We start from the raw sequence: 23,872 nt of genomic DNA, 5'->3' as shown, positions 1-23,872 counted from the left end.
ACTTCAACTAAAATCCAAAGGGCTTTACGACACACTTTTAAAGGAAGAAAAAGGTACCGAGAAAGACTCAAAGGCTATGGCATTAATAGTAAATCGAATGACCGAAAATGTAATACCGCACGTGTTATCATGTGACAGTGCAAGCCAAATGTGGACAAAATTACTATCAATTTTTGAACAAGACTCTCATGTGAGTATTCATCTCTTGTACCAGCAATTTTATTCCTTAACTTACGAAAGTAATATAACAAACTTATTAACAAATATTGAAAACATTAAATCAAAAATTATTGCTCGTGGAGAGAATCTGACAGATAAAATGATCATCACAAAGGTATTGATGAGTTTACCTCAAGAATACAAACACTTTATCTCAGCGTGGGAGTCGCTCCCTAAAGAGCGTCAAACTTTGAACGAGTTAAGTGCACGCTTACATTTAGAAGAAACACGTTCAAAAGAAGGCGAGGCCAGCGAGGCACTACTAGTTAAACAAAGAAAACAACATCCAACATACAATAATAAAAATAAAACTCAATGTAAATTTTGTAAAAAGTATAATCACACTATAGAAAATTGCTGGTTCAGACAAAGGAAGGTTCAAAAGAATACACACAAGGATACCAACGCATTTATCCTAGCATCAGATGAGGAAACAGCGGTTACAGCATCTTCTTCGAGCGAGTGGATCCTGGACTCCGGCGCTAGTGAGCATATGTGTTGTGATAGGTCTATATTCTCAAAGTTAAGTGAAAGTTCTCAGCGTAAAGTGAAAATAGGTGACGGCACCTCGTTAGATGTGTTAGGAATTGGTACTGTACAATGCGAGGCTTGGAACGGTATAAAGTGGATTGAAACAAAACTGTCAGACGTATTGTATGTTCCATCATTAAAAGCAAACCTTTTCTCTGTTGGTAAATGTTTAGATAAAGGTTATATCATGAAAAGTGATCAAAATTATTGTAAAATTTTAGATTCAAATAACAGTGTGCGAGCAATTGCTAAGAGGTTAGATACTAAATTATATAAATTGTTTCTTAGAGTAGAACCACCTACTGCTAACTATGTTTCTAGTTTAACTGAGTGGCATGAAAAGTTTTGTCATCAAAATTATCAATATGTTAAAAAGTATCTTGATCTTCATAATATTAGGTATGAAAATTCCAAAGTGTATCCATGCAAATCCTGTTTACAAGGCAAACAGCACAGAGTGAGCTACAGTAACAGTGAGTCTAGATCTTCAGTGCCAGGTGAGTTGATACATGCTGACTTATGTGGTCCTGTAGAATCTTATTCTATCGGTGGCTCTAGATATTTCTTGTTGCTTAAGGATGACATGTCAGGTTATAGATTTGTTTATTTTCTCAAACATAAAAATGAAGTAAAACAACACTTACAAAATTGCATAAAATTAATTAAAAATCAGACTGGTAATTGTATGAAGTATTTGAGAACTGACAATGGCTTAGAGTTTTGTAACAGTGATATAAAGGCCATGTTAGACAACTTAGGAATTTGCCATCAGAGAACCGTAGCTTACACCCCTCAACAGAACGGCCGAGCAGAACGCGAGAACCGGACTATCATGGAAGCTGTAAGAACATTGATTACAGGTATGTCTAAACGTTTTTGGGCTGAAGCTGTCAACACAGTGGTATTTACATTAAATAGGTGCGGATCCAGTCCAGTGAAGAATAAAACTCCTTATGAGGTATGGTTTAATAAATCTTTTGATATTAATTTTCTTAGGAAGTTTGGTATGCAATGTGCTGTACATGTTCCTAAAGAAAAACGCAGAAAACTGGATGGGAAAACCAAATTTGGGATATTTGTAGGTTATGATACCAATGTCAAAGGCTATAGAGTATATTTCTCTAATACTGATAAAGTTGAGACGGTGAGGGATGTCATCTTTCTGCCGGAAAGTGGGGAAATTCCACTGAAAAATCAGGTAAACAATAGCCATCATGACTCTGATACAATATCTTCCAGTAGTGAAGAGTCCGAAGAGGAATTGCAAAGTCAGAGCAGTAAACACTCTCAGGAGGTATTAAAACACTCTCACAAAGTACTAGAACACTCTACGGAGGAAAAACACTCCCAGGAAGGTCAAGACTCTACAGAGATTACTGGTGAGGTTATAGGCAACAAAACTGATGTATCATCAGGTAAAAGTTCAGGTCAACGACAAGCGGGAGATATCATGCTGCGAGGTCGTGATAAAATCATCAACCCAAAGAGGTATGAAACTGAATTTTTAAGTTATGCTTACATGACAGAGTTGGAAAATGAACCCCAGTCCTACCAAGAGGCTATAGAATCCAACGAGTCCACTAAATGGAAAGAAGCTATTAATACTGAGCTGAAAGCTTTGGAAGAAAACCATACTTGGGATTTAATAATGGTAAACCCGGAAGAAAATATTATAGACACCAAATGGGTATTTAAAAGAAAGAAAAACAGCGAAGGTAAAGTACAAGTTTATAAGGCTCGCTTGGTCGCTCGAGGTTTCCTTCAAACAGGTGTATCCTATGATGAGGTTTACTCACCTGTCACCAGCTTAACTACGGTAAGAATCTTAATTTCTATAGCTGCATATTATGGCTGGAATATCTATCAACTTGATATATGTAGTGCCTTTCTACATAGTTCTATAAATGAGGATATTTATATTTACTTACCAGAGGGTCATAGTCAGTCAGGCAAAGTTGGAAAACTTAAGAAAGCTATTTATGGGTTAAAGAAGGCACCTAGATACTGGTATGACACTTTCTGTAATTTCATGATTAGTCAGGGTTTCAAAAGTTCTAAAACAGACATGTGTTTATATATTAAAATTTTTGAAAACACAAAAACATTTGTCATACAGTATGTAGATGATATTCTGATAATAAGTTCTCATGAGTCTATGGTAGAATACCTAAAACAACAAATGGGTAAAACTTTCAAAATTAAAGACTTAGGTCTTGCATCATACTACCTAGGCATTCGAATTATGCAGAATAAGGATTTCATCTCATTAGATCAGTGTGAATACTTAAAAAATATATTACAGGTATTTAACATGTCAGATTGCAAAGGTGTGACCATCCCTTTAGAACCAAATTTCAACAGTTCACACTTGTTAAAAAAAAGCTCTGAAACTCCAGAAATAGAAAATAGATGCAGAAAATTAATAGGTTGCATTATGTATGCTATGTTAGGAACCAGACCTGACTTGTCAATATCCATAAGTATACTAAGTAGATTTCAAAACTGTGCAAGTACAGATCTATGGAAACACTTAAAACATATACTAAGGTATATAAAGGCTACTTTAGATATAAAGTTATTATATAAACGGAATTTAAATAATGTTATTTGTGAAATTCCTTTGAAAGCCTATGTGGATGCTGATTGGGGAGGTGACATGGTTAGTAGAAAGTCAACCTCAGGTTATTGTTTTATGGTTTTTAATAACCTAATACTGTGGTGTAGTAAAAAACAAACGTGTGTCTCTCTATCATCCACTGAGGCTGAATATATAGCACTAAGTCAATGTGTCGCTGAAGCATGTTGGTTAAGAAATCTGTTTTCAGAGTTGTCGCTGTTATCTGATAGTGAACTTAGTGTTCTGATTTTTGAAGACAATAGGTCTGCAATCTGTGCTGCTAATAATAGTGGCATTTCAAAACGTTTGAAGCATATAGATATAAAATATCATTTTGTTCAAGACAAGTTATCTCAAAATTTAATATTAATAAATTACATAAAAACTGAAGAACAAATTGCAGATCTCTTGACAAAGCCTTTACCTAAACCAAAATTTGATAAGTTTAAAAATTGTCTTAATTTAATTTAGAGTTTACATTTTACAAGGATTTTGTAGTCCTAGAGCTTATTCAGTTATTTTTGTATAAATTGTTCCATTAAGGGGGGGTGTTGAAATAATGTAACAATAATTTTACGTATGTCATCCCTGTTTTGGATGTAGCAACACTGTCCCATATTAATTTCCTTCCTACTTTTTCTCGTGAAGTGTGATCGACCTGCTGTACCACGGACCTTTGTATTTTGTATCTTATTTTATAATTATTATAATAAAACAGTCATCATAAGTAAATATCTCTTTTTAATTTTTCAATACAATATCAGTAATTTTACTAACTTTTCTTACATTCATACTCAATTTATAGAAATAATAATTAATGTTATGAAATAATAGGAATAGGAAATTTTTAGTATATACTCTTTGTTGTGTTCCTTTTTACGATCGACTTATTTTTTATTTATTTTTGTTATGTAGGTATTTTATTATAATTCATACTTGTATTATCCAATCTAAAAACTCTTATGACTGGAGGGTATTGGTCTAGCTCTCCCACGGTGACCAGCCGGGTTGGGAGACTGTTTTTCTTAAAAGTTTTTCTTCTTATTGCTTGTTATGTAAATTGTGCTGAGTGGGCAGCAGGGTTTATACTGGATGGAGGGGCTGTGGTAAATACTATTCATCGCATTCCTCATCGAGTGTGACTGCAGTAAATATTTTTGCCAAGTAGGGTTCAGGGTTAGATTCCCTACAAAACATACGAAACATCATTTAGGCACTTTATACAAAAGATCTATCATCTAAATTAATATTTTGGCTAACTATATATATTATTAAAACCAAAATAGATACCCTATCTTATTTTACTCTCTAGTAAAATCAAGTAAAATGCACTTTGATTTCATATTTTATAAAAGAAAATCCTTTTCACGCATAGTCTCTATCACAATCAATGAGGAAGCGGAAGTCGTATCTAGGTATTGGAGGTATGGCTAAAAAAACTCCATGAAAAATCTAGCAACATTGAATGCCAGCTGTCACTGTCATTATCATCCTATCATGAAATGTCACAAAATTAATGCAAGTTCGAAACTGCTGAATTATTTTTTTCTAATAAAGCAAAATTCAAGCTTATTTTACTTGTAATTAGTTGAAACTTTTTACGAGCTATAACGTATTAAATAATTAGTGTGACATTCGTAGAAATAAGAAGTCGATTAAAAATGGTGTGTGTGCCTTGTTTCATCATTCCACTGCTATTGTTTTTATGGCACAAATTCATTCAGCCTTACGTACTACGCTTCTGGAACCCCTGGGCCGTGAAAGACGCTGATGGCAACGAGAAGACCGAATTTCCTTTTAAATGCGAAGGTGGCGTCTGCGCCTTTAGTAGAAAACCTGCTGAAAACAAAACTGATGTGCAAAAGGATACTGAATTAACTTCTAAAACTGTTCAGAAAGATTCTCTTGAACTTAAACAAGATGTACGACTCAAATCCGAATAACATCAACCATCAAGTTTTTAATTCTAAAAGTTATTATTATGGTTTTTGAGGGAACCTTGGAAGTAATCTTTATTTCCTTGTGTTCAAGGTTTTAACATCATCCTGCCTACCTTTATAGTTATTGTAGCAAATTAACTCTTATTTATGTTTGTTCTGTGATGTTAAGCATTTAAGATTTTGTGAATGCCCTTCAAATCTGAAATTGCTTTGAATTTCCTGTTATTAGTAATGCTATTGCACCAGCAATAAAATTATAAGTGTTAAGTTTTTAGGGCAATAAAATAAATCTACACTATCACATGTAGTATTATTAATGTGAATGTATGTCCATCTGTTACTACCAAGTTAATTTGGACAGGAACTTACCAATATAGCTGGCTTTCTGGTAATTGTTTGGAACGGCACAGATTCTCGAGTACCTGTATCACTTCAACCATGGACTGGCACCAATTTCACTTTCTGGTCCCTCTCCAAGGTTTTCTAAGAACCTAAATCAGTACTGTCATTCGCTAGTGCAATGTGCAAGGAAGTGTTTTTAACCTTTTCAAAAATCCCTCACAGATTAAAGATTTTGATAAAGGAGGTAAAAGAGAGTCAGTTATAAGTCTGTTACCTTTTCATGGCTCAATTGCTGAAACAATTGTGATAAAATTTGACAGAGATGATAGCCTGTAGTATTATTTAAATAATAATAGTTTATTTTCAGGCAAATTTTTTTTTACACCCATTTCTTAAATATAAAATAAAATAAAATAGAATAGAATACAAGAGTAAAATAAAAATTATTTACGGTTGTTGCCACGATGTACGGCAAGCCAGTACTTCGGTATGCGATTTTCAGGACACTCAGAGCATACCCTGAGGATCTCGTTCTGAGAATTGCGGATGCGGAACCAGAAAGCCGCAACCCGAGATCTAATAATCGGGCACTTTGGCGTCAGCAAACATGCCCGACGCGCTGCAGTATTTAGGCAGTTTCATCAGAATACGGTATGCGTTATTATACTGCACTCTGATGCTGCTACGTGCACTTGCGGTGCAGTTGACCCAAAGCTGACACGTGTAAAAGCATTGACAATATGCTCTAAACAGTGTCAGCTTCGCCTCAGAACTACACCGCGCAAATCTGCGTGCGAGCATGTTGCACCGAACAGACAAAGCCCTTCTTTCTCGTTCCATGTCTTGGTTATCACGTAGATCCTCAGTTAAAATATGCCCCAGATACCTGAATTGCGCCACCCTTTCTACAGGAACTCCATCTAAGAAAACCGACGGGATCCTCTCCGGGCCCTTGCCTGCACGGAAAACCATCATCTGCGTCTTTTTAACATTATATTTAAGGCCGTGATCTCTAGCATATTGTTCACAGATGTTGAGTAGACGTCTAAGACCCCTGATTGAGGGACTTAGAAGTACCATATCGTCAGCATAGCTTATATTGTTAATGCACGTTGTACCTATGTGGCAACCTACTCTAGTATTTCTAAGTCCCTCAATCAGATCATTAACATAAATGCTGAAGAGGTCCGGAGAGGTCAATCCTCCTTGACGCACGCCGCATTCTAATCTATAATCATTAGAGCCAGCGTCGCCCCATTTCACAAAATTAGTTTGGTTCTCGTACCAGTATCTCAACAGATCTACCGTCTTACGCGATACATTAGACTTAATAAGTTTTTGCCATAGTAACTGATAGTTTACCAGGTCAAAAGCTCTGCTGAGATCCAGAAAGCATGCGTATACGGATGTGTTTCTATTCGTATAATAGTTAACTATCGATTTGAGACTAAAGATAGCCGAATCTGTTGAGAGCCCAAGGACGAAAACCAAACTGCGCGTCATCAATCCTAATGTTCTGATTTACATCAGAATAAATTATTCTTTCCAGTATTTTGCCTATAATGGTACCTAAAGAAATCGGCCTGTAGTTTTTGAGGCTGGAAAGATCACCGGTTCTATTCTTTGGGACAGGAACTACCACAGTTCTCATAAGGTTTTTAGGCAAATAACCTGAGTTTATACATAAGGTAAACAGTTCCGCCAATAAGCAAAAAATTTTTTCGCCTGCATACAAAATGTGCTCCAGGCTCAGTCCGTCATATCCTGGGGCCTTACCTCTTTTCATTGTCAATACTACTTTAGCCACATCGTCAGGTGAGTAACGATGCGATTGTCCATCGTTTATAATCATTTTTTCACTGGGCATAGATGCACATTTTGTACTTAGAGCAGGTAATGGATCCAGTTTGAAATGATGCGAAAATAAGTCAGCAATCAGCTTTGGGTCTTGGACACCGTCAACACTCAATGGTAGATTTGATTTATAGTTGAGGCGTTTTGTGTCTTTCCAAAATTTAACAAAGTTTTTGTCTCGCTGATGTAAGGCCAACATATCCATTCTGATTTGATCCTCGTTATTTTGGCACCATTTCAATTTATTTTTAAAAACCTTACGGCTCAGTACCATGTTATTATAAACCTCACCGGTTTGAGGTTTACCGTACCATAACCAAAGTTGGAAGTAATACCTCGCTCGCTCGCTCTCGAACGTGGTAGTTCCACCCTAGTACTTTTTTATGCTTCACCGGATCATCGCGACAAACACTTCTTTTGGCACCTTCTTGTAAAATCTTAACAATAACGTCATAATAATCATCTAATTTAAACAAATGAGCATCACATATATTGAAATTACTAAAATTACAGTTTATACAGTTTAAAAAATGACTAGATATACTAATATCACTTAAATTATCACAACAGTAGGTATTAAATAGACTAGTTTGGTTTACATCTCTATTACCCCAATACACACCAGATAGTAACTTATTTTCTGTAGATATGGCAATTTTCTTTGGAAGTACATTCATTTTACATGTAATCAAAAGAGGAAAATGATCTGACCAGTACACTCCAAGATCCACACACGCGGATATCACTGTCGCACGCGCAGCAGCCGTCACAATGCAGTGGTCTAACCAACGCTTAGACCCACTACCATCATTAACATGTGTAAACGAACCCGGAGCCAGAATTTCAGTGTCGACACACACGAGTGAATGGTCTGTGCAGAAGGCGAATAGCTCGTTCCCGAATCTGGTGCCACAATGTGCATTGTAATCAGCCAGCACGTAGACAGCTTCAACATCATGGTCACTGATCACGGCTTCAATGCTTCCCAAACAACTTATAAAGTCTGCGAGACTGTCTTCGCTACCATCATCATATGGTAAATAGACGCTCATCACAAGGATATGGCGTCCGCCCAAATCAATTTGTACTGCCGCCAATCTGTCACTGATACAGTCTATTATAGAAACACTGGGGAAGAGTGACTTACGCCACATCAACGCGAGTCCCCCGTATGGTCGGCCTTTTAGTATTCCTGCCGAGGTATCCACCGCAGACTTTGCGAAACAACTGAACTGCTGGCTGAGCTCGTTCACAAATCCCAAGTCATGGGGGAGGAGCCAAGTCTCCTGCAAGGCTAAAATGTCAACAATCAACATTCAAACACAATTTCTTAATCTGTTCGGCAGATCTTTTAATAGAACGGCAGTTAAAAGTAGCTAATGTAATATTTGTTGTGGTCGTACTTCCCATATTGTGTTATTTTAAAACGTCTCGAAATTGCCGTTCCTTGTACCGCCGGTATACCAAACCTTTAGGCCAAAAATTGGCATCTAAAAATGTATTCAAATTACTTGCGTGTATCCTAACCTGTGCCAGCGCCAGCTCAGATAAAGAATCATAGAGATAGTATATAAAAGAATCAAGGTGGACTTGACATCAAAATAATGATACCTGTTAGAATAATAAAGCTCTGAAGAGTGATAAAAGCAAACACATTTTTTTTGGATTTGTCATAATTTAATCAGGGGGCACGGCAGTGCCTCCGCCAAAACGAGTCAAACGGCGGCCGGGGCGCTACGTCCTTTTTTCTCGAAGCGTTTCGCCGTATTTTCGAATCTTTTTTCTTTCTTTGTTTCAGTGATGCCGGATGGCGCCCACAAATGATGCACAAGTGCCGCCAGAGCCAGACACTTGCGACAAACAAAGTGCCAAATGGTCCTTAGTGCCAAAGTTAAAAAGTCTCTCGTACAGCAAGCGTCAGCAAACACTACAGACAAAATGACACTAGTAAAATGACACTGGATAGTGAATCTAGGACTAGATTTACATTGTTTTGTCTGTGGTAAAATGTTTGACAGCGTCAAGAAAAAAGCTTCCGCAGGTGTTAAAAATCTGTATTTTATCTGAAATTAAAGTTAAAATTGTTGTATGGATATAGTTTTAACAATTCTATTAAAAATATACTATTTCCCAGTGGTTGATAAAGGCATATTTTCATTCTGGTGAGTGTACATAAGCAATTGTGTTTGGAGTTTCACTGACGTCTTCTATCGATCTTGAAAACAATATTTGTTTTCTAATTACTTTGGTGCAGGATTCCCAAAAGAGGACTTATTTAGACATCTACAAGATGGATTTGGCGGAGACGATGAAGAATGTGCTCGCGAAGAGTTCGGGGAGCGGGAGTGGAGCGGCGAGCAGCTCGAGCGCATCGGGCCCGCATGGTGCGGAAGGCTACGTGACAGAGAAGCTGTACATGTTGCTGCAGCTGTACCTGCAGAACAAGGGCTGGAGCCCCAGCATAGAGCTGCTGCAGTGCTTCAGTGACCTCAAAGAATCATCCATGCTTCCTAGTGCTGCTTATTTACAGTAAGATTTCCTTGTTTATTACTTAGGTTCCATATTTCTCACAACACATGCAAAGAAAAAATGTATGTAACTACCTACACCAAAATTTAACCCAACTAAACTCATGATTATGTATAAATTAAAAAAAAATAGGAAATTACTCAATCTATTAAAAAATGTTATTCATGTCTAATAAGAAACAACTAACCTAACCTACCATTATTTAATTTAAATAGCTAAAATTAGGGATATTTCAGTGAAGTACTTACTTAATAGCCATTAGCCAATTATTATAGCTAATTTATATTTTCAATGAATTAATTATTTTGTAAAATTTAATTCTCAGAATGATGGCATCAAGAGTGGGGTTAGATGCACAAGGCAGACTAATATATCGTGAAAATGGAAAAATAATTCTGCCATATGAACACTTTGCCAATGCTGTGATGCTGAAACACATGAATGGCCCTCATGGACTGCATCTTGGTTTGGAAGCTACTGTCAGAGCAGTGAGTGTTTTGTAGGTGTACATTTATTATAAGGCCTAGTTTACCCAATGCATAGAATTGGCATCTTATTCATCAAAAAGTTTACTTTGGCAAGGTAAAGTTTATAATCATTACAGAACATGTTGTACAGTGTAGTCCATGTAGTACTATGTAGTCTGTTTAGAATGACTTCGCATATAACAACCAACCATTTTAGCAATGTAAGTATAAGTGACTGTTTATTTAATGCTCTAATTTGCGGGTGATGAGTCAGTACACATACAAAAATGACTTTTACAAAATGAAAAATTTCTCCATTGGAGACAAAAGTGTTATAATACAATGTTTAGAAGGTGGTGAGTCGAATGTAACGATCATTGACGTCATCATTGTCACAAGGAATCGCCGGCCGACTACTGAGCATAGGTCTCTCTTAGAATTATAGTTTGCAGTGAATCATCACTGTTCACCAGCCTAGTCCCGCCTCCTAACCAATCAAATCTTTTCAAATTACAAGGTCAAGTTCACAGTGACCAGTTGAAGGCATAGCTTCGAACGCGTTGGTTGCGTCCTGTAATTGTGTTAACTGATTTATATTTAAAAAAAAGGAATACCTCACCAATTCGTTTAACTTTTAAGTGTATTTTTTAAATTCATTAAACTGAATCTTTAAAAAATTATATGTTTGAATTTTAACACCACTGTAAATACACCTTTACCCTGCAGTTGCACTGATGATTCACTGCATTCTTAATGTGAACGAACTATAGATAGATTTAGAACATAGTCTAGCATGCTGCTCAACTAACAAATTTTTACAGGTTGTGGAGTCATATACCATAGGCCGCGATCAATTTGGAATGGAGAAAGAGTTTATAGTGGAAGTAGTTCAAAACTGCCCAAATCCAGCTTGTCGGTACTACAAGAATCAACTAGAGATGACACAGAAGTCCATCCAGCAGCACTTGTCCCAACAACCCACATATATTCCAGGTGACATAATACTTTACAACGGTAATAAAGCAGGAAATGATGAACTAAAGTAGACTTGTATAAGTCTACTTTAGCCTTGATAGCTCAATGGTTAAAGGAGTGGACTGAAATTCGAAAGTCGCCGGTTCAAGCTCCAGCCATTGCACTATTGTCATACCTAGTCCTAGCAAAAGCTTTACACTTAAATTTGAAAGGTGAATATTAGTCATCATGATATACTTGGCTAATATTCTTAAAAAAAAAAAAAAACAATTTTACAAGGGAGCACTGAAATGTTGAGGTACAACTTTGATAGTACATTGTTCCACATCATCCTTAGACTAGTGACCTGCTACCAAGTTGGTTGAGGCAGGCAATACAACTTGTATCTTGATGTAGGAATAATATATACAATTTTCATATATCTAGAAGCAGGCAGTGGCGCCCTGCCGGACAGCGCGGCGGTGGAGCGGCTGCTGCGCGGCGCCGCGCTGCCGCAGGACTACCAGCTGCCCCTCGCGCCACACCTCGCTGCCCTCAGTGAGTTACTGTGTAAACTATCTTTTCCCTCTTCGATGACTAGCATTTTTCCCTGCGACTTAGTCCACGTAATATAATTATAGTAAGTGGAAATAATATAGCTACATATAAGTGATCCAATTACTGAAATTGTATAATTAGGTTTAAAGAGTATAAGTAGTTTTGGAGATTATCTCCTCAATCCAAACTTTATCTCATGGTAAAAGTAGATAGATATCAAGTTAACAATAGATTGTCTATTGCTCAAAAAGACAATTAGATGTGGTTTGATAAGCTGTGAAGATAGTCTGGGGCCATAGCAGTTGTTTTTTGCCACAGCAATTCTGGGTTAGATTCTCAGCAGGGGCAATTTGGGAATTTATTATTTAGTATTAGTCTGGTCTGGTGCGGGGCTATGGCCATGGCTAGTTACCACCCTACCGGTAAAAGCTGTGCCGCCAAGCGATTTAGCGTACTGGTACGATGCAGCGTAGAAACTGATAAGGGTTATGGGTGTAATCAAAACTGCTACCCCTTTCGAGTTAGCCTGCTACCATTTCAGACTGGATCATCACTTACCATCAGTTGAGATCTCAGTCTTGTTGTTTGCTAACTTGTTATGAAATAAAATAAATTGGCTTTTCTAGCAAATCTAGCGGGCGAGAAGTCGGAGCGGCGCGCGGAGAAGCTGTCGCAGCAGATGCTGCTGGGCGCGCGCGCGCACCCGCCCGCCGACAAGTACGCGCACGCGCCGCGCCACGAGGCCAAGCCCAAGCACCACTACACTGACGAGCACAAGCTCACAGACTTTCTGAGGTAATCTGACACTTCTGAAACCTGAGTAAATGTTTTCTGGAGCTTTTTTTCATACCAGTGCCAGATCCAACTCAATTAGTTAATGAAGTTTAGTTAAGTACAAATGATTGGTGTTAGACACCAAACTCCTTTTATTTGGAGCTTGTTGAATTCAGATGAAGTGGTAACAGGATTTCAGAAATGCATTTGTCGTTTGTTTGGTCAGAGCAAACTTGGAGAGTCTGGAGTCCCTGTCGGGCGGCGGCGCGAGCAGCGGGCACGCGGAGCGCGCGGGCAGCGGCGCGAGCGGTGGCGCGGGCGCGGGCGGCAGCGCGGGCGGCGGCCAGGAGCGCGTGGTGCGCGCCTTCGCGGAGTTGGCGCGCAACCTGCAGCGCATGCGGCCCTGCGTGCGCCCCGCCATGTGCAAGCCCTACGGCAAGCAGAGCGAACAGCTGCAGAAGAGTGAGTATATGCAGGGCTGACCTGGAGTCCCTATCTTAACGCGTCGAATCATTCGAATTTCGAGGCGCGGAATTGCGCGAGTTTTCATGAGATTTCATATACAGAATTCTAAAATTCGTTTCGTTCGACTAGTTTGGCTCAGATAAATGTGTGTTGACCTTTATTATCTGTTTCCAAATGTAAAAAAAATGTCTGGGTGAAAAGCGTTTCACATCCAATGAAGAAATTTCCCTCAGCAGTTTATTGGGCTTAAAATATGTTTAAGGTAAATCTTGTTTCAGTTCTGTTGGACACAATCCAGTTAGTGCAATCGCTCCGGAGCTACCTGCCTCCTCCGCACATTCAGGTCACGTCGTGGAAGAATGACGACAAACTACGGTGAGAATATATAATAATAAAAAAAAAATCAAAATGAATTTTTTTCTCAAGAAATTTGACTTCAAAATCTTTCAATGATATGTAAAATCGGCGCCGCACGGTATTATCTTCTCTTTTTAATTTCACACAGCCAATATCCTTTTTTATTATTTTTTGCAGTTCGAATAACATGGAAGAGCTGGAGAGTCGCAAAATTGTTAGCGGTAACTAGCCTTACAATACACATGCGTACATATTCATATGTATAATTGTACACACATACAGTATGTGTCATTTAATTAGGGTTATTTTAACCCAACGTATCCTAAACAAAATATGCTTATTTAGAAGTCTTCTTTCATTTTTACGAAGTTGCTTTAAAAAGGATCTTATTATTTCATTTTACACGGTTTCGAATATTAGGTATCGAATCTCTATGAAATACATAAATCTATAACAAAAGAAGAAATCAAAAAACGTATGAATACAATAAATATAACTTTTATCAGTGCAATAATTTTCGATTCCACTATTTAGTAGACTACCTGGAGATTCATGATGAAAATTATGTGTATTTGTTATTTAAACAATAAAATTATTTTATAATTACAAGAAAACACGCAGGCAGTGTACATTCAAACATTTTCCAAATCATGATATCTTAGTTTTCATAATTTAATATTATATTATGGTAATACATTTTCAGCACAAAAATTAATATTATACATAATAGTTATAGTTAAGTATTTTATTATTGTTCATATTATTTACTTTATTCTTGTTGGTGTTTAATGATGAAACTATTCATCTTGTCTTTTTTCACTTTTTTAATGTTACGTACGTTTTGTAACTATACTTTATTGCTTTTGATGTTATAAAAATATTATTGTAAGTTTAATTTTTATAGCTCAGTAACGTCTTAAGCGAGTCAGCTGAGTAACTCTTTAATTTTATAGCTCATATTACATGGCGTATAAAGTTCTATGAATGTGGAGATGCGCTTAGATGGTTTTAAGAACTTTTTTACATACACATAAGATTTTTTTTCTAAAGGCAATGACTTTTTCTTAAATCCAAAGAGAACCTGACGTCATTATAATTCAATTACATAGATTGTAGGCTTTAATTTTAAACGTATAATTTACTGGCTGATTCGCCTGCACGGGCTTCCTTATGTATAAGAATGTATGATATAGGATGGGATACGCTCTGTGGCTCTACCTTTTGGTCGGAGACTAGATACTGTTTTGAAGATAGATCTTTAAAACAGAAACAGTGGATCGACTTTGTTCTGTGAAGTGATGATTTGGCTCGAGACGTTACTGGCTCGTATAATATTTACAATTATTTGTAATGTTTTTACAATTCGTCCTAGTTACGCTATGTTTAATCCTGGTTTACTGTTGTAAGTGCATTATTTACACTGTGATAGAGGTGTAATAGCGGTAGGTTTGAGCGGAGTCTTGACATGGATCTTGTATAAGAAAAGTATTATGTAAGTTAAGGATTTCGAGTGCGAGTTTATATCGGAGGTATGTAAGTAGATTCTAAAAGTAAAATATAAATATTAAATTATTTTTTAAAGTTAAGCCCAGTTATTACAGTAAAAATGATTTAGCTATTCGAAATTAAAATAAATGATGCTAATATCGGCTACTTAAAACCTACATTGGTTCCTTATATTTTCGATTCTTCACTACTTACTGCAGAATTGGTCGACTAATTTATTATATTTTATTGCAAAAATGGATTTAAAATTAGAGTTTGGTATAATAAAAAAAAAGCAATCGCCATGTCTTGTCTTGTAAAGTGATAGAGAGGTATCGTATTGAAGACTGCAAGTTTTTCACATTGTCTAGACTGTAGATGCGTGTATAAAATAAGGTTTGATAAATAAATAATCGTAGGAACGTAAACTCTGTGGAGTAAGCGCTTGTCGAAGTTGATGATTTTTGTTTAAAATTTTATCTCCTAACTAATAATCGTGGTGTAAGTTTTACAACTACAGACTATAATTAGCTACAGGCATAACGCTTAACTGTGTAGGTTCCTGCGGTAGTGGAGCGGTGCGGGAGGGGTGTGGTGACGTGACGCGAGAGCTCAGTGATTCGTCGACTTGTGACAACTCATGCTCCCACACTGCCCTGCTAACGCAGGAGCTTCTGAGTTATGCGCTACTATTATACCTACAATTTTATAATTTTATGAGGTAAAGCCTGGAGTCGTATTGAGGCGCGCCGAATCGAGCTGAAACGCGTTGATTGTTTGTATTACGATAAACAATGCGGGTTGGTGCGGCGCGTCGCTGATCGGTTGCAATTCTATAGTAACAGGTGGCAAATCATTGCGGCTCGGTGAGTCAAGTGGATGCGCCAGTCTTTAAAACTGTGTGAATGAATTTTTAAACTTTTTCTTAGCTAAAAATCTGTCAAAATTATGAATTTATACCATGTTTATCGGTAAGGTGTTAGGATAAGCCCACACTGCGAAATTCCACCGCGCGTTTTTTCTGCAGATCTGTGACGTTATTGAAATTTTAATGCAAAACAAGTAGTGCAATTTGAAGTTGCAATATGGCGGTTTGCGCAGGTCATAGACTAAGGATTAAATCCATAAACCCGACAGATCTGTTTTGTACAATGCGCAGTGATACGACTTGTGTTTTTAATGAACCCACTTAATTTCCATGTCACAAGAGTTTCTGGTGAAATTTCGCTGTGCGGATTTATTCTTAGTTATTTTGATAAAGTTGAATACTTTTTATTTATTTTAGAATTCAAAAGTTTTGTACTAGATGGCATCTGTTTTACTTTTACACATTTACATGTGAATTTTTCATTATGTTGAGCTTTAAAATTTTACAATTCGATCTTTTTCTTTGACGTAATATTTATGAATTTAGATTTTGAATTGCTTTTACAGTATGATAGTAATATAGGTACTAACATCACATATAAAATCGGCTTCATAAGTTTATTAGTGCAATAATAAGGCAAAGCCTACATTTTTTATACATTAGCACTTGAATATTCTAAATTGTAAAGCGTAACATATAAATACATAATATTATATATTATTTAGGTTTATGAGGTTGTACTTGAGTAAGAAATATTCATCTCTTTAATGAATTCTTGTACTATTTAGGCATCACAATTTGTTAACTTTATATGTTTACCTACACAACTTTTTGCATTTTTTTACCTACTTATTAACAAAAAGAAAATCACACATACGTTGAAAACATATACTAAACTTGTCAAAAGGTATTTTGTGGATAGAAATCAGAAATGTTTAGTCTAGGAAAGTGCATTTCGTATGCGCTTGACGCACAGTTACACCGGAATTGATGGTCAAGATAGAAAGAAGCCCCTTCTTTCCATCTTGACTATGAATTCCAGTGTAAGTTTGAGAGGCGCTTACATAACATCTGATTCATCGCTGCCTCATCCAAATACGCAATGAGGCTATTTCATATTCTTCTAAAACTTTTACAAAAACATCTAGTATTAAGTTTTTACAATCATGAACATTGTCCTCGAAGTATTATAACGACCGTATGAATCTCTCTCTGTATTAGAATTAAGCTTTCTAGTCAAAAATTGATATCATATTTCTTAAAATTGGTCCTATTGGCGGAATTGACTATTGGAATTTAGTTTTTTAAAAATTGATAAAAGATATGCAGCGAACATATCATGTTTGTGAGCAAGAGCCACTGTTTGGGGAAAATTTAAAATATTTGATCTCACTTCCGTATAATTGATGTGTTGGATGAAAAAACTGAATTAAAGTAGGTATATGATTATATTTCAATCAATAGACACACATTCAGTATGCATTTTAATAGAAATATACATACTTACATACTGTATGCTCAGATTTCTGAAAAATTAATAGAATAAACAGATATATTATATACCAATCTTTTGGAATAAGCTAAAATTAAAATATCTGTGACAGCCGTTTTGTTTTTAGGTATCCCTCATGTGTAAAAAAAAACAAAAATACTTAATGCAAATGTATATAAATAATAAATTATTATTGTATGGAAGTGACTGAAAAGCTTATCTATTAGATATTTTTATTATTTTTAGTAAGCACTTTATAATAATTTGTATACGATAATTTATATAGTATGCTCATTAGAGCTATGCAAAGGAATTATGTTTTACCGTTTTCGCACATAGCAGTTTTCCTTTTTATACAATATCTGTCCTTCATATTTTAAAATGTTGCAATCAAGAGTCTGTGATAAAGTTCTGTCATAACCTCAACTAAAGAGTTTCTTGTTTGGTTAAATAGATGTTTTAAGTCCATACACGAAGGTATAGGTAAAAGTGGAGTTCGCAATACTTACTTATCGCTATCCCACTTAGAGCGAAAGGTCGGACGTCATGGACCTTGCACCAATTTGGTAACTTAGTAGTAGGCATGAAGAGCGATTGATCCATATTTATCTATACATTCGTGTAAATTAACTAAGTAGGTAACCTTTATTTTGAAGTGGTGTAAGTTTGGCCTTGCCATTAACTTTTTGTTTGCTGATATTGTTATCATCTGTAAAAAATATCGTGGAGCCAGAAATGCATTAGAAATTAGAATAAATAAAGTGATGCAACTATGTTGTTTTTGTTATTTCTCTCTTTTCCCAAAGATTACGGATTTACACAAGCCGACATAGAAACGGACATACATACATACAGGTCAAACACATTACCTTCCTTTGGGCTTTGCCGCAGTCGGGTAAAAATAAAGAGTGAATCAACAAATTTATTTAGTAGACTTGTGATGACATATTAAGATCCACACACACCAAATGGCGCAAATCTGGCGAGACGTAGCGCAGAGCATTTTTTACTGCCGAAATATCGATATTATCGCCTCAATTGACACACTAGTTGGACGTCCCACTTTGCTCTTTGTGACTAGTAGTTGTGGCAGTTGAAATATTTTCGATATTATTTCAACGGGAGAAACGTCGATATCAATTTGACAGTGAAAAATGCTTGCCTCGCTTGATTTGCGCCAGCACTTAGATTATTATCTAGTTTACTTTGTATAGGTAAGCAATCCAACTACACTGGACAGCAAATAAATCGGGCCACCCGCTAAGTACCTTAGAACACTCGATTTTCTCAAAAAGTATACAACTTACAACTACCAAAGTTATACCTACAGAAGGTGCGTTTCATGATGCTTAAAATAAATGGAAAATCAGTAAGTTTAATGAATTAATTAAGTGTAGGATTTTACTATGTGGAGTCGTTTTCCAGCCATGTTAATCGTTAGTATCTAATCATGAAATGACAAAAAATATTTAGTATTTTTTTTGCAGTTAAAGCATAATATTCATCCACCTCACGAGCCTGACGATGATATCTTGAAGAATTGCATTCCACTCCTCTTTAATTCGCACCTCTGGAAACCTTGTAGGAGCAGGCACCCGGGCTCGAACCTTTCACGAACGTTTCAGCTCATCCACGAATCAGAGTTCCAAGGTAGAAGATGGCCCGGTTTATTTGCTGTCCAGTTGTATATATTATAGAGTAACTCATAGAGTACTAGGATGGGGTTATTAACGGTGTGAGGTAAAATAAAACAAATTATATTTCAATTTTTAGTAAAGAAATATAATATTATATCATACGATTTGTTTACACATACGTTTATTAATACAGCCCAGGTGAAATGACGAATTGACATTTTAAAATAAGTACATACCTAATATATAATGGAGCAGAAACGTGGACACTGACAGTTGGCCTCGTCCACAAACTAAAGGTCGCTCAGCGCGCTATGGAGCGAGCTATGTTGGGTATCACACTCAGGGATAAAATCCGGAACGAGGAAATTCGCAGAAGAACAAAAGCGACCGACATAGCTCAAAGGATTAGCAAGCTGAAGTGGCAATGGGCAGGCCATGTCTGTCGCAGAACCGACGGCCGTTGGGGCAGACGTGTTCTGGAGTGGAGACCGCGTACCGGTAAGCGCAGTGTGGGACGACCTCCTGCCCGCTGGACCGATGACCTGAAGAAGGTGGCGGGGAGCGGGTGGATGAGGAAGGCGGAGGACCGTGTTTGGTGGCGCGCTCTTGGAAAGGCCTATGTCCAGCAGTGGACGCATACAGGCTGATGGATGGATGACATACCTAATATATGAAACAAAAATGATAACTAACAATATTTATTTTATCAGAAGTAAAAAATAAGTATTAAGTATTACTTTTTATTCACTATTTGTACCTTGGTTTACTTATAGTAAACAAAGAATTATGATAGCATCTTATCATGCCTACATCACAAAATATGCAGGTTATTAAGTTATGAGTACCTGCATACAATAAACTCGCTTCATTGCTAAAAATCACATAAAAATATCGAATAAACAGGCACCATATAAAAATATCGAATCATAAAATGCGCTTATATAATAAATAAATGACGAAAAATCTACGTAAATAACGTAGGTTTTTCGCCATTTAGGTAGGTACATTTCTGAATCTTTACAAAATGTCGTACGACACTGACTTGAAAAAGCTACTCATACTAGGTATTATGAAAATTTAAAAAAATTAAATACTGTCACATTTAAAATATAAAAAAATATTGGAAATGATTCATTCGATGCTACAGTTACAAGTACGATGGGAATAATTTATGTATTTATTTACGTATAAATTTATAATAGAAGATATTATATCACTCGAGGGTAACGAATTGTATAAATTAGAAAATTTGCACCAGTTTTTTCAACACATTGTACAAGTATTAAGTTGTGTTCTTTATTATAAAGTATATTTCAGTTCTCCATCGAATCCTTGCTCGTTTTAAATGCAACGGTGGTCTCAAAAATGAGGTAGAAAAAACTTGCGCTTATATGTACCTATATTATTAATTAATATTAATTGCTTATCATGCCTAGATAATATTAAAACCGATAGTTTGGGACGATACATTTTTTATTACGTTTTCATATAAATAATATTACAATTTGGAATGCCTAGCTAGCTTAATAATTTTAAAATATTTTAGCACATTCAATATTAACAAGAGATTTAAAGTTTAAACACATTTAAGTACCTACCAGAGTAATGAAGAAATATTTGTTGGCCATAGCTTTAACAGGGCTCTCTCCGTCACTCGTTTCCACTCGTTTCATACAATCGTAGTTCCAATTTCATTTGAATATTAAGCAACCAAAGTCCATGAAATTTTGCAGACATATTCTAGAAACTAATATCTGTGTCTGTGGTGTTTTAGATTTTTCTAAAAATATGTAGTTTTAAAATTACAGGGGCTCAAAGATTTGTATGAAATTTTTAAGACCGCGTAACTTTGAAACCGAATATTTTAACAGAAATCTGGAAAACCACAGACATAGATACTAGTTTCTAGAATATGTCTGCAAAATTTCATGGACTTTGGTTGCTTAATATTCAAATGAAATTGGAACTACGATTGTATGAAACGAGTGGAAACGAGTGACGGAGACAGCCCTCTTAAAAGTCGTTGGAGAGCGCTTAGAACTACGGAAGGCGCGAAAAGTGACCTTTCACCATGACGTCTTCACTGGAAATTATTCGTATTTGTTTTTGGTGGGTAATCTATAGTTTATTTATTTATTATTAAATAAATTATACTCTTAATGAGGAATTAATGAAACATTTTAAAAAGGATAGCGTTAGGTACTTATAGACCTATCAATTTAGTACAGAGATTGAGCAAATGCGCTGTATCGACTTTTAGATCAATTTTGTGGATCAAAAAGTCATAAGGGGATTTCTATCGCGCGGGAACCCGCGATTGGTTGACTTGTTTCTGGAGATATGCCGACATTCCCCACTATGCCCATTTCCCAACTAAAACATCAATGTTTCAACGCCATGAATTTTATAATAAAGGATCAGGCGCTCCTAATATCTACTTGAAGCAAATACCTATTTATAGCTATCCCACTTTAACTTACAAATAAGAGCGAGAGGTCGAAATCCAGTGCTGTCCGATCGCTCTTGCTTGGTAGATGAAGTGGGATAGCGATAAGTAGGTATTTGCTTCGAGTAGGAATTAGGAGTGCTCTATTTATAGTAACCTATATAGGATTCACGTTCAAGGCTCCGCGGTAAGCTTAGTATTGCTTTAAAGTGTTTCATTTTATAACTCGGTCGCGCTAAGTTTACACCTCGCTGGAATGCGGTGCCTCTCCCACTTTCCCGCTCACCTCCTCGCGGTCGTCTCGTCATGTCAGTTCGGTTCGCATACCGTACCTAAGCGTCAGTGTGACGTATTCCACGCGAGGTGCAAACTTAGCTTGACCGAGTAGTAATTCCTCGTGCGAATGCAGTGTTTAGTCTGTGATGGAGACACGTTTCAAGTGCGCACGGGCGTGAACACGTAGACGGAGTCGTCGAGCCAGTAGTAGGCCTGCGCGAAGTCGCCCTCGCAGAGGTAGGGCGCGCGCGACCACGCCGCCAGCTCGAAGCCCAGCTCGTCGCGCATCACCTGTACGAAGGACGCCGCTTGCTCCTCGAACGTGACGCCTTGGATCGGGAGACGCTCTTCGGGTTTGTGGTCTGACGTCACTGGGATTAGAAAAGCAAGATGTACATGATTGTGTGTGTGCAAATATTTTTACTTACATACCTATAACTATTTATAAGTCTACAAAGCTCGAGCATTAGAGCGGAGTTTGACCCAACATATTTGCCAAAATGCGTTGGTCCAACCTGTACGAGGCCACGTAGCTTATTTTAGCTTAGCGGACTATATAATTATGTCATAAATTGTAAACAGAGCCGGGTGCGAATTGCGTCAAGATCCTCGAAAGTGCGTATAAAACCACACTCGGCAGGTATACCTACATACGGCTTTTGGTTTTGTACACGTTTGCGGAGTGCATTCGCTGAATACGTTAGTCCATAGGTACAAGGTGTTTATGATTTTAGGTTATGGTACCTTTTTTTTTCTTATTTTACTCCCCGCCATTCGAGTGCCAAGATAAGAAGCTTCAGAAAGAGATGGTTACCTTCCACGTATGGCTTGTACGGCAATACGAGCGCCAGCAGCAGCACGCCGTCGGGCGCGATGGCCGCGCGGGCCTGCTGCAGCATGGAGCGCGGCCGCACGCAGCGGTCCAGCAGGTTCAGCATGCACACGCAGTCGAACCGCTGCTCCCGCCACCAGTCCTCTGTGTCGAGCAACCTGCATATGGCAAGATTCATGTAATAAAAGCAGTTTTTTTAGTTTCAGACTACTTGTTTTTTGTTGTTGGTGTAGAGGTGTACGAAGAACAGGTGACCTCTTCGTTGCTTGCGCCGACGTTGATTCAAGACGTTTAGAAAGTATGAGCTTGTTCACCAAAATAATTGTAAAACCAATAGTGTGTAAAGCGTAGTCGGCAAGACCTGTTCGTTCCTCAATCAGTAACCTGGCGTTTAGCCATGCTCTTGTTGTGTCATGCATTAACCGTTTTAAATACAAATATATAAATAAAAAATATTTTTTTTTTCAATTAAACTTTTACAAGTACTTTTGAATCGTCAAAAGCATCTACCACTGGTTTCTACCGAGAAGAACCAGGAAGGAACTCTTTGGGTTTGATGAACGAATACGGTAAAAGCAGTTACCACTTACGTGAAACCTTTACTGCTCAGTGCCTTGCGCATGCAGCCGGATATTTCCGTAGCGTATTTGTTGGTGTAGAGATGCGCGAAGCGGCGGCTGACCTCTCCGTCCCCCGCGCCGATGTCCACCAGCGAGCCCGTGTTGTTGGGGCCGCGTTTAGCCGAACTCAGCAGTTTGTGGGCTTGTTCCGCGGAAAGTACGAACATGGAACCTCGGCCTAACCATCTGCGGAGAAAGGAAAAAGGAAATTCATTTATGTAAGAAGATATTTCAATATCTCTTTAGTTAGCGTAAGGTCAGCGACATAGCTAGGTTTGCAGTTTGGACCCGTCCATATTCATTTACACTGGTGGCGGTTGCAAACCAAGCTTTGTCGCTGATTGTACTTAAGTATTTAATCTTTGTAAGCGTCATACGGTGAGGCAACTACAGGTACTTAAGGGGAAAATAACATGGTGAGGATGCGTAATCTCTAACGAAAGAATAGATTTCTTAAATTACGACATCCATACTAGGGTAACTAGATAATATTATAAAAATCTTTTCAGGGACCATCCGTTTAATCGATTTTGACGAATTTTGGAACAGTGATAGCTTGATCCTGGGAAAAGACATGCAGTAGCCTATGTTCTTCATCTATTTCGTTTT

General features: G+C 37.2%; 2 protein-coding genes across 6 annotated transcripts in view; one reads left to right on the top strand and one right to left on the bottom strand.

Moving 5' to 3' along the window:
• The first annotated feature begins 9,317 nt into the window (after positions 1-9,317).
• Positions 9,318-18,223, top strand: LOC123868564. Of its 2 annotated transcripts, none has more exons than XM_045911121.1 (9): positions 9,318-9,665; positions 9,758-10,032; positions 10,358-10,520; positions 11,321-11,492; positions 11,907-12,011; positions 12,638-12,806; positions 13,012-13,247; positions 13,529-13,625; positions 13,785-18,223. In XM_045911121.1, the coding sequence occupies exons 2-9, from the start codon at positions 9,794-9,796 to the stop codon at positions 13,834-13,836; spliced, it is 1,233 nt and encodes a 410-aa protein (XP_045767077.1). In that variant the 5' UTR covers positions 9,318-9,665; positions 9,758-9,793; the 3' UTR covers positions 13,837-18,223. The 2 variants fall into 2 exon arrangements, with proteins under 2 accessions (XP_045767077.1, XP_045767076.1); XM_045911120.1 differs by having other exon boundaries at positions 9,390-9,665; positions 11,901-12,011.
• Positions 18,224-21,106: 2,883 nt separating this feature from the next.
• Positions 21,107-23,872, bottom strand: part of LOC123868566 (protein-L-histidine N-pros-methyltransferase) — a 73,434-nt gene continuing 70,668 nt past the window's right edge. For all 4 annotated transcript variants that reach the window (XM_045911127.1, XM_045911126.1, XM_045911124.1 and 1 more), the window contains 3 exons: positions 23,234-23,449; positions 22,626-22,801; positions 21,107-22,182 (listed from right to left, as the gene is read on the bottom strand). In XM_045911127.1, coding sequence (XP_045767083.1) covers positions 21,971-22,182; positions 22,626-22,801; positions 23,234-23,449 — 604 coding nt within the window. In that variant the 3' untranslated portion in view covers positions 21,107-21,970. The remainder of the gene's footprint in view (positions 22,183-22,625; positions 22,802-23,233; positions 23,450-23,872) is intronic.

This window comes from Maniola jurtina, chromosome 9 (genome assembly GCF_905333055.1).
Source record: "Maniola jurtina chromosome 9, ilManJurt1.1, whole genome shotgun sequence".
NCBI lineage: Eukaryota > Metazoa > Arthropoda > Insecta > Lepidoptera > Nymphalidae > Maniola > Maniola jurtina.
The sequence above is the reverse complement of the archived record's forward strand: the minus strand, read 5'-3'. Positions and strand labels throughout refer to the sequence as shown.